The sequence below is a fragment of the Mizuhopecten yessoensis genome, unplaced genomic scaffold (assembly GCF_002113885.1).
Source record: "Mizuhopecten yessoensis strain PY_sf001 unplaced genomic scaffold, ASM211388v2 scaffold8995, whole genome shotgun sequence".
Taxonomy (NCBI): Eukaryota; Metazoa; Mollusca; class Bivalvia; order Pectinida; family Pectinidae; genus Mizuhopecten; species Mizuhopecten yessoensis.
This window is the reverse complement of record NW_018407826.1, coordinates 459,099-470,284: the sequence shown is the minus strand read 5'-3', so window position 1 is coordinate 470,284 and position 11,186 is coordinate 459,099. Positions and strand designations below refer to the sequence as shown.

Genomic DNA, 11,186 nt, shown 5'->3' with positions numbered 1-11,186 from the left:
TGTTGAGATCCCCACCCCAAAACTATATATACAAATGCTGGGCATAAAGAGACGAATGCAGTCATGGTATTAGAATAGACCCTGGGGTCTGACCGAACCCCTAGGTACCTAGTTTCTTAGTCACAGCTTGGAAACTGTTGTGATCCCCACCCTATAACCATATATACAATTGCTGAGTATAAAGAGATGAATGTACATATGCTTCCAGGATGGCCTTGGGGTCTGTCCCACCCTTGGAGACATAGTCCCTGGGCCATAACTTTAAAACTGTTGAGATCCCCACCCCAAAACTATATATACAAATGCTGGGCATAAAGAGACGAATGCAGTCATGGTATTAGAATAGACCCTGGGGTCTGACCGAACCCCTAGGTACCTAGTTTCTTAGTCACAGCTTGGAAACTGTTGTGATCCCCACCCTATAACCATATATACAATTGCTGAGTATAAAGAGATGAATGTACATATGCTTCCAGGATGGCCTTGGGGTCTGTCCCACCCTTGGAGACATAGTCCCTGGGCCATAACTTTAAAACTGTTGAGATCCCCACCCCAAAACTATATATACAAATGCTGGGCATAAAGAGACGAATGCAGTCATGGTATTAGAATAGACCCTGGGGTCTGACCGAACCCCTAGGTACCTAGTTTCTTAGTCACAGCTTGGAAACTGTTGTGATCCCCACCCTATAACCATATATACAATTGCTGAGTATAAAGAGATGAATGCACATATGCTTCCAGGATGGCCTTGGGGTCTGTCCCACCCTTGGAGACATAACCCCTGGGTCATAACTTCGAAATGGTTAAGATCCCTACCCCAAAACTATATATACAATTGTTGGGCATAAAGAGACGAATGCAGTCATGATATTAGAATTGACCCCAGGGTCTGCCCCACCCTTGCAAACTTAACCCCTGGGTCATAACTTTGAAACGGTTGATATCCCCACCCCAAAACTATAAATACAAATGCTGGGCAAAAAAAGACAAATGCAGTCATGATATCAGAATTGATCCTGGGGTCTGGCCACAACCCTAGGGACCTAGTTTCTGAGTCACAGCTTGAAAACAGTTGAGATCCCCACCCCATAACTATACATAAAATTGCTGGGTATGAAAAATTGAATACAGATATGCTTCAAGGATTGGCCTTGGGGTCTGGCATATTCCCTTGGATCTCATTTTGAAAATGTTTTGCCATGATTGCTTAGATATCCAGGTGAGCGATACAGGCCCTCTGGGCCTCTTCTTTTAAATGTCCTGATCCTTTGTACAAGGGCTTGTATAGAGTTAAATTAATGAACATGTATCGTAGTATGAAAATAAATTTATTTACATTTAATTGTCCCTTGAATGTATTCCAGAAAAACAAGAGAGAATTGCTAGGGAAAGAGAACTTGAAGAACAAAATCCTGACAAGAAAAAGGTGTGTGAATATAAAAAAAAAAACGATTGAATGAGTGCAATTATCGGAGGAATATATTATATATATATAGCTGTTACATGTAGTGTGTGCCATTTAATCTTTTTTTTTGTCATTTCCATTTGATAATTTCCATATAAAAGTATGATAAGTGGTTCAAATTCCAGTTTGTCATCATATTTTTCCTTTCCTGTTACACATTTATAATGTAAATATGAAAATATAAGTTTATGGATTTTTTTTAATTCAAAGATGAAGTTTGTTTTTGATAGCAACTCTTATGCGTACATGTACTTACATGTACAGGATTAACTTGATAGCATCTTCTTTCTATGAGTGTATTTTATGTTGGCACTTACTTTCACAGAAAAAGAAATACCAAAAGAGAAAACCAATCCATACAACACCAGCTGCATCAGGTGAAGAGGCCATTGTCCGACTCATACAGGAGAAAAAGATCTCAACCAAGATTAATTACGATGTCCTAAATGATCTCAAAGTACAAGGCTCCCGTACTCCAAAGACAAATGCTATCCTCAAGTTTAATCCTTTTGACAGTGGCAACAGTATACCTCCAGCCTTAAATAGGTCAGTGTTTAGTGTCCATTATTAAAGTTTTTTATCAATAAGAATGCCAAAAAAGGGAAATGTGATTTTTCAAGATTTTTCAAGATTTTTTTTGTTTGAAATATTTGGGTGATTAAAAGTAAACACCATGCAGTGTTATGATATCAATACTTTCTGAATTACCGGGTACATGAAATTTGATTCACCAAAAGTCCAACTTTTACTCACATTTACCTGCTTTCATTTGTTGTTTGTTTTAAATTGTTTTGTGTATTTTATTTCTTCAGATTAAGGAAACCTAGTTTATCATCAGGTTCCAACGAAGACAAGGTAATTACTGATCTGTCAAATTTTATGAATTATAAAATATTTCAGAGTAAACGATGAAAGTTTACTGAGGTCACATTAGTGATATAAATTTAAAGCTGTTATATTTTCAGTGAATTCTGTGTTAATAATTCTTTTAATAAGTCTTTTTCAACTGGTAAACATCACATCATTTGTGTGACATAATACATTTGTAATTGCATTTACATGCAAAAGGTATGTAAAACAATTAAAGAAATTGTCAAAATCAACAGCAGACTTTTGATATAAGTCTGATGTATTTTGTTTGTTACTGTTTACTTTTTATCATTTTCAAGATTTTTTAAAACTTATTTCAAATTGCTTTTAACTCTTAATTATGTATTTGGACAAAATATTTTAACAGAATGACAAGGAAAAGTAACAGGATTTACATTTTACTTGCTTTCTTTATGTTATGGTCAGTTTTTGACGAAATTTAAGTATTATGGTATGGGGTCGTCCGGTTTAAACTTTTGTTTGTCCAGCAATCTCCTCCTACATTTTTCGACCGATCTCTTTGAAACTTTGTATACATTATAATCATGATATGAAGTTGTGTCTCCCGTAAAAGAATTTTGATTCAACGATTTTTGCAAAAGTTATTTCCCTTTGTTCATTTCGGTATTTGATTTTTTGTCCGGAGATTTTCTCCTACATTTTTTATAGCATGTCAGCTAACCACTCTAAGAATGATGCAGATCTTGTTTCAACGTAAGAAAGTATATAACACTATATGGCATTCAACGGGCGTATATTGTTCCGCCCCGCGGTACTCTTGTTATTCTGTTCTTTCTGTTTTTGTCAGGAGCCTTCAGCTAAGAAAGTTAAGTTAGAAATTACGACGGCGGGAACCTCAGATGTGGTTATTGAGAGTGGACCAGTACAATACACGGATCTTAAGGAGGGTAAGTATACCATAAATACATGTGAAGGTCTGAAATTCAGGCATTAAAACCACAGGGACATGGTACAATATTAGAAGTTTTGAAATATTAAAATCCCGAAATGTACATCCTCATATTATATTAACTCATTCACTCCTGAAGACACATTTGAACTCCTCATATTCAAAGGTTGGAATAGTTCATTATGAAATTTCAGGGGTGAATGAGTTAGACATTGAAATTGAACTCTTTAACATGTTGTAAAAGGAACTAACTGACAGGTAATATTAAGCTCACGATTGGAAATAGGGTTATACGATTCAATGAATAAGAGGGAGTCCTGCTTTTTTGAATAACATACTGAACAGTTTGAAAATACTTCACAAGAAATCATAGTTGATTTAATATTTGACATCAGTACCCTCAACTTTTCTGCCATCTTACATATAACAGAAGAGCTTGCAGAAGAAGAAGAAGATTATGAAGAGGAAGAAGAAGAAGAAGAACACCTCGTAAGTGCTGGACAGTTGCTTGGCCGTGGAATAGATACAGGTCAGTACTCGGTCATATACGACACATTTAGTTAAATAGGATTTCATCCTCATTAAAATGAGTAAGATTTTGAAGTTAATATTAGTTGAATTTAAATGTTAGGCAGTGAATGCATGTAAACCCTTGATCTGTTATTGTATACTGTTGCCCTGATTTGATAAGTTTGCTATTGACTGTGTAGCATTAATCTTTTAGTGTGTTGTAGCCTTAATCTTGTAATATGACCATATCCATATTTAATATAATGCAAAAGTGATTCAGAACGCTATTTGATATTTCTTTTCTATTTGTCATGAACATTGTTTGTCTCTGTCGACAGGTTACGACCATGATGAACATGAAATGTACGATGGCGACTAATCCCTGCCGAAGTTATCACTATCACCAAGTTAACACCAAACACATGGAGTGCAATAGTTATTTATTTATATACATGGGCACAATTTTCTTACAAAGAGCAAGCTTCTTTTCACAACTCCTCAGCTAAGCTGGAGTGTCTTGAGTTTTGGTGGTCCTTGATTTATAGGGGCCCAAATACAGAGCACTTGCGGAAAAGGAGAGACTGTTTTATAATGAATATACCCCATGTTAGGTTACTGTGAAGTTTCTTCTTTCTACTGTGATCAGTTCTTATTTAATACTTCATGGAGGAACCAATGGGAAGTTCAATTCGAGAGTGTCATCTCCTCATGAAAGTGTTTTCTCCAGACATGGGATTTCATACTCTTCTATCAGTTGTATTAGAAGCTTACTGGTATGTGAAATTAAAGGAAAGGTCTTTTCCAGGAAGAACAAACTCTGTAGAGTTTAATCGCACATGTTTACTATTGCGATTATACACTGTCAAAGAAAAAATGACAAAGTTGTTTATTTTATGGATTGTATTTATTGACATTAGATCATATTGATGTGTTTGTATATATTGAGAAATAAGCGAGTTGCAAGTCCTGTATAATGAATTATTTTATTAAAATTTTAAGATATTGTGCAGTTTTGTTATCTGAGCCAAAGTCTTAGAAATGTGTTTATGTGCATGTGTTTGTTTTATTGATAGCATAAATAAGAAGATATTAAATCACTATTATTGTTTTATTGATGTTTTATATGTTTAACCAAGAAAACGTTTTTGCACTAAGCATGAACTTTAAGTCACATGAGATTATACACCTCTCACAAACATTACCTCAGAGTATTACAATTTTAGATATTTGGGACCAATAGTCTAAAGCTTGTATCAAATGTACCATGCACAGGACACTTTATTGTTTATTATTTGAGTATTAGATGCCCTCTGACTGGTAGATAGTGTGGTGTTATCAGTATTGATTTTAATATTAAACTTAAAATTTTAATAGAGGTTATCATATGTAGGTATGTGGGATATGGATATTCTACCTGAGGGTGTAGAATTGGGGTCAGAACCAAGGCTTTGTCCGACATACCTACATAATGATCAACCCTTTTTTCTCTTATTTCTTAACCAATTGATTTGTAAAACAGGACATACATGTAGACAATGTAAATGCAACACTTGATATAGCAAAAGTTCTAGACAATGTAAATGCAACACTTGATATAGCAAAAGTTCTAGACAATGTAAACACAAACCAAGGCCATATTTGGAAAGAGCTGAAGTACAGTAAAGCATAGGTATACTTCACAGCTTGAAAGATCCATGCAAGACCTTCAGGGCAAGCTTGTACAATTTTTCTGATGTTCTTGAGGTGGTGTCACATTCCAATGGCAAGATTTTCCACTACAGTCAATGAAACAACGTTTTTTAATTGTGACATCATAATACTGTGTCATACAGGTCACTGAGTGCATCCATGTGGGATTAACAAAATCTTTCATCCCCTTTGGGGTGAGTTAGGGGGATCTCAACCTAAGGGGGGAAGATTCTTAAGTTGCCAAACACTCGGCAAACCCTCGTGTTTGGCAACTTAAGAATCTTCCCCCCAAGCGTTGAGATCCCCCTATCTCATCCCCGAGGGGGTGAATAATTATTTTTCTTTTACCCTGTTGTTCCTGTCCAAGTGTTAGATGAAGCATATTGTTTGTAAACAGGAACACGCGGAAAGCGTATTAATATTAAATGTATGCGTCGGACGGTTCGAGCATCATATTTTAAACATTTTAAAATCAATCCAATCTTCTTTGATGTCAAATGTAAACATGACAAGATTAGCAGACGAACTTGTGTATGTGTGTGACCACATAAAAGTAGTTCTTCTTCCGGGTCACATCAGTGACGTCGGGTTTATTGTGGAGAACGTGCAAAGAGCATGTGAAGCTTGTCTCACCCTAGGGGTGAGACAAGGAAATCTCATACCGGTAAAAGTGTGGATAAATCTGTCCAGGGTAAGAGAAACACATATCCAACATGGTGTTCCATCTGTTACACCTGTTACTTTCATATGCATGGGTGGGAGACAAATTTATTTTAATCTATATTTGATAGTGATCCATTAATTTTAATTGTTTTACTATGTGTCTTACCTCTTTACTCCAAGAATTTTTCAAAAGGGAAAAGTTTGATAATGATGATCATTATCAAACAGAATACAGATCAGACTGATTCCTTCACTACCAATATGTAGAGTGTTCAGCTTCGAAAGTGAAATGTGATTTCAAAATAAGATAATCGTGACTACAAATTGTCACGGGAAAAAACAAATCACGTTGCAAAATTGGCTGTAAACTATCGTCTTTCACTAATATGTTATAAATGTGGGTCTAGTCATCTTAGATGGTACATTATCTTGGGATCGATAGTGAGGTATACTTGATGTATGTGAAATATGAAAACCATAGTTTTGTTTTCCTCCCGATAAGAACTTATAGTTTAGGACTATTGACTGTTTAGCGTCATATGATGTATAAACTCTGTTCATTTGCTCCTGGAACAATATCTGAAATTTAACCAGTGAAATTAACAAGCTCACAGCACATGAGCTTTTATATTTTTTTGAAATTTATGAAACACAACATGGCACTGAAATAACCTGTTTTTCAGAGTTTGTTTTCATTGCTATGACAAAACCATTCTATGTTTTATATATTTATTAGTTCATCCGGTCCAAAGGACCAAGGTGAGCTTATGCCATACTGTAGCGTCTGTCGACTGTCTGTCAATGTTTTCTTTCGAAGACTTTTTCTGAACTGGATATAAAAATATTTTATTAGGAAGCATCCCTAGGTGGTGGGGATTTAAAAAATTGTACAAATGGTGGGGCTGAACCTAAAGGGAGCTATAAGGATTAGGGTCACAAAAGGATAATTTGGCCTTATTGTTTTAAACAACTTCTCCTTTAGAACTAATGAAATTGATAACAATCATATTTTGTTCGAAGCATTCTTAAGTGGGGAAGATTCAAAATTGTACGAATGAGAGGCAGAAGGTGAGGGCAAAAATAGAGTTAACTTAGAAAAAATTAAGATCCCCCCCCCATAACAATATCTGGTACATACAATTGGTGAGCATAAAAAGAGGAATTACATGGTTATAAAGTCTTACCCCACCCTTGAGGACCTGCCCTGGTAGTCCCTGGGTCACAACTTTGAAAGGTTAAAAATTCCCACCCGATAACCATTATACAGTTTCTGGGTATAAAGAGACAATGCAAATATGCTTCGAGATTTGGCCTTGGGGTCTGCCCCCACCCTTAAGGAATTAGTCCCTGGGTCAAAACATGGAAACATTTGATATCCCCTCCCCCCTATAACAAAATATAACACTGCTGAGCATTAAGATCTGGAAATATATATGCTACCAGGATTGGCTCTATCCATGGGATATCTTATTTGCAGTATTACTTTTAATGATAATATTTTATACCTAAATATCCAGGTGAGTGAAACAAACCCTCTTGGCCTCTTGTTATTAATTGCAAATGTTGTTTGATCTGTTAAATCATGACATAAACCTTTACCTGGATATAACTTCTGTTGTATACAATGTAATATTTACTTGTATTCTATGTGTAGGATTATCAAATTTTAAAGTCCTACTTTGCTCTGAAATCAAGGTAACGATTTACCTTTATAACGAATAAAGCAAAACAAACTTAAATATATGTGTTTTGTTCACTTCTTTTAAAAGCATCTAAAAGTATGATTTTTTTTTACTGCAATCATCATGAGCTTATTTAAGGCTACTGGAATCGGGTTGTCTTTCGATGGAAACTTGTCTGTCAAATTTCATAAAACTCCACTCTGAAGTTAAGTTGTGCACCTTTGCTTAATCTTTTTATACGCCCGTCTATAGACGGTACGTATTATGTTTTCACGCGGGCGTTTGGGCGGGCACACATTAGTTTCCGCTCAATAACTTTTGGTATGGATTAATTTCAAACTTCATAGGAAGGTTCATTGCTATGTAAGCTCGGACAAGTTCGATAACCAGAATTATTTACCAGTTATTTACACAGTTATGGCCCTTTGTAGAATTGTCAAAACAGTTTCCGCTCAATAGCTTCAGTAATTTTGAATGGATTCATTTCAAACCTCATAGAATGGTTCATTACTATGAAATCTCAGACATTTTTGATAACCAAAATTATTTGCTGGTTATTTACGGAGTTATGGCCCTTTGTAGAATTGTCAAAACAGTTTCCGCTCAATAGCTTCAGTAATTTTGAATGGATTCATTTCAAACCTCATAGAATGGTTCATTACTATGAAATCTCAGACATTTTTGATAACCAAAATTATTTGCTGGTTATTTACGGAGGTATGGCCCTTTGTAGAATTGCCGGAACAGTTTCCGCTCAATAACTTGCGTAATTATGAATGGATAAATTTCAAACTTGGTAGGAAGGTTCATTGCCATGAAAACTCGGACAAGCTTGATAAGATTTGACGCTTATCTCTCCAAAATTATGCACTTATGTACCTTTGTGGCAAACTGCTCATTCTACATCTGACGGGCGTATCATGGACCGTCTAGCGGAACTCTTGTTTAATCAGCTATTTTTACAGCATTATTATGATAAAAGTTGGTTATGTAGATCTTTTGGTTTAATCAGAATATTGTGAAATCACCACACTTGGAAGGTGTGCTCTTATGCTAACTTTTTCAGGTTTATTTATGAGGGGTTTTCCCGTTTTCTGACTACTGTTTATACGTTTTGTCTGAAGCACTCCTGCTTACCTTCTAGACATATATATATATATATGAAGCTTAGACATGACAGGTCCTTAAGTAGTTGCCGATTGCAATTTCCTTTATATTTGAAATATTTTCACAAGTTTTATGCCCCTTTAATGATTTATGGCAGCTGAGGGTATCAGCCTGTGTATTAGTTACGACCTAGGATTTTTCATGGCCTTGACATTTGCCTTGAAACCCTGGACATATTCTCAGGAGTCATTCTCACCTTGACCTTGCCCCTTAAACTTATATGAATTATACATCTCTGTAAAAATTTACAACCTTGACAATTCTCCTAACGAGTCCCTATGACCTTGAATCACCTGTAATCATCTCACGAACAACACACAAATACAACACAATTTTGTTTTACATTACTGTAAATTTAATCACTCTGATTGATTGAACATCAAAATGTTTGCAGTACCGGTATTGCAAAATATATCACAACATTTGAAAAATTGCTCAAGAACAATAAAGAAAGGGTTTTTATTCATTGAAAAATGTGATGTCCGACTATGGCTGCGATTCATACATGCCTGTATTTGAATACATGCATTGCTTATGCACACGACACTTTAAAAGTACATATATGAGTACATGAAGTATAAATTCAACTTTTGTTCATTCGTTCTACTTTTTCAAGTACATGAAGATTATTCATCGATGGAATCTCAATATTCAGAATTGCAGGTAATTATGCTTTTACTTGGAGATAAAAAAAGCTGTGGATAATAAAAAATTACATTAAGTTCATTTAAAAGTATGACATTTCATATTGGCAACTGTTTATTCACATAGACTAACCATAACCATGAACATTTAAATAAAATGGAAGTGGATCAGAATATCAAGGACAACTAACAACAGTTTCCTGAAGATTTGATAACAATACACTGATCACCCCCACTCCCACGTATATACACCTAGTGCAGATGGATGTAGTGCTACAGTGTATATGTAGTGCAGACCATAGCTAATTAGTAGGATGCAGACTATATAGCATTAAGCTTATAGATAATGAGGTCAATAGCTAGATTATGAGACCCTGTATAGCTATATAGTTAGGTCAATAACATGATTTTGAGACCCCATATAACAAGATTTTGAAACCCAGTCCATATAGTAGTGAGGTCCATAGCAAGATTTTGAAACCAATTATGGCTATACAGCAAGGTCCATGGCCAGATTTTGAGACCCAGTATACAGTGAGGTCCATAGCCAGATTTTGAGACCCTGTATAGCTATACAGTGATCATGAGGTCCATAGCCAGAGTTTGAGACCCACAGTGAGGTCCATAGCCAGAGTTTGAGCAATAATTTGAAGTTATCATTCAAGCTATGATTTTCGATAAGAAATTAAGAATTTAATTATCAGGATTAATATATGTATTGGTCTGATTATATACTTTTATCATAACAATTACCTTCACATACCAGTATATAAATTACAAATGTAATGTTTTAAAACTTAACAAAGCTTCAAAATTATTTTAAGTTATTACATGTAACTAAATGTTGATCGAAAGTGTAGTCAATTTAATCCTAACAAAGATAGGAAAATAACCATCAATCCTGAATGACTTTATAAGAGAAAGAACAATATGTAATAAAAGAATTAGAAAAAATTAACATCATTAAAATATGAAGATTATACATGTATCGTCTGCTTTGAGAGGAAGCACCATTGACAAATAAGAAAACAACATTTTTGGACAAGATATTATTTCAAATTTCATTGTAGTTATGTATATAATACAGATGTCTGAGTACATTTTGTGTATGAAACATTACATCAGTGAGCATGGTGCACAGGATTGGTGAATATTCCCCCACGCTCTGATTACACATTAAATCCTTATGAAAAATATGACCTTGTAATTAAAAGTCAATAAATTAAACACAAGACTATATAGGTACATACTAGTACATGTAGCATACAAATTCCTCACATGATTTTATTGATCACTGAAACTGATTTGTTCCATAACTGATATGTAATTCATTGCAGAGACACTCACTTATCAAGTTTTGGTATCACTCGGGTAAACATGCAAACAATCTGTATACAGAGACACTCAGTAACCAAGCTTGAACGCTCGGGCAAACAAACATTCTGTATACAGATACACTCAGTAATCAATATTTAGTATCACACAGACAAACATTCTGTATACAGATACACTCAGTAATCAAGCTTGATCGCTCAGGCAAACAAGGTACATGTATATACAACTGTGTTGTGTTTTATTATAAC

General features: G+C 35.0%; 1 protein-coding gene across 1 annotated transcript in view; it reads left to right on the top strand.

Annotated features, from left to right (window-relative positions):
* Positions 1-5,688, top strand: part of LOC110457031 (transcription factor IIIB 90 kDa subunit-like) — a 21,958-nt gene extending 16,270 nt beyond the window's left edge. Inside the window, exons 14-19 of the mRNA XM_021508118.1 lie at positions 1,368-1,429; positions 1,794-2,014; positions 2,281-2,323; positions 3,147-3,246; positions 3,679-3,777; positions 4,097-5,688. Coding sequence (XP_021363793.1) covers positions 1,368-1,429; positions 1,794-2,014; positions 2,281-2,323; positions 3,147-3,246; positions 3,679-3,777; positions 4,097-4,137 — 566 coding nt within the window. The 3' untranslated portion in view covers positions 4,138-5,688. The remainder of the gene's footprint in view (positions 1-1,367; positions 1,430-1,793; positions 2,015-2,280; positions 2,324-3,146; positions 3,247-3,678; positions 3,778-4,096) is intronic.
* Positions 5,689-11,186: the final 5,498 nt, after the last annotated feature.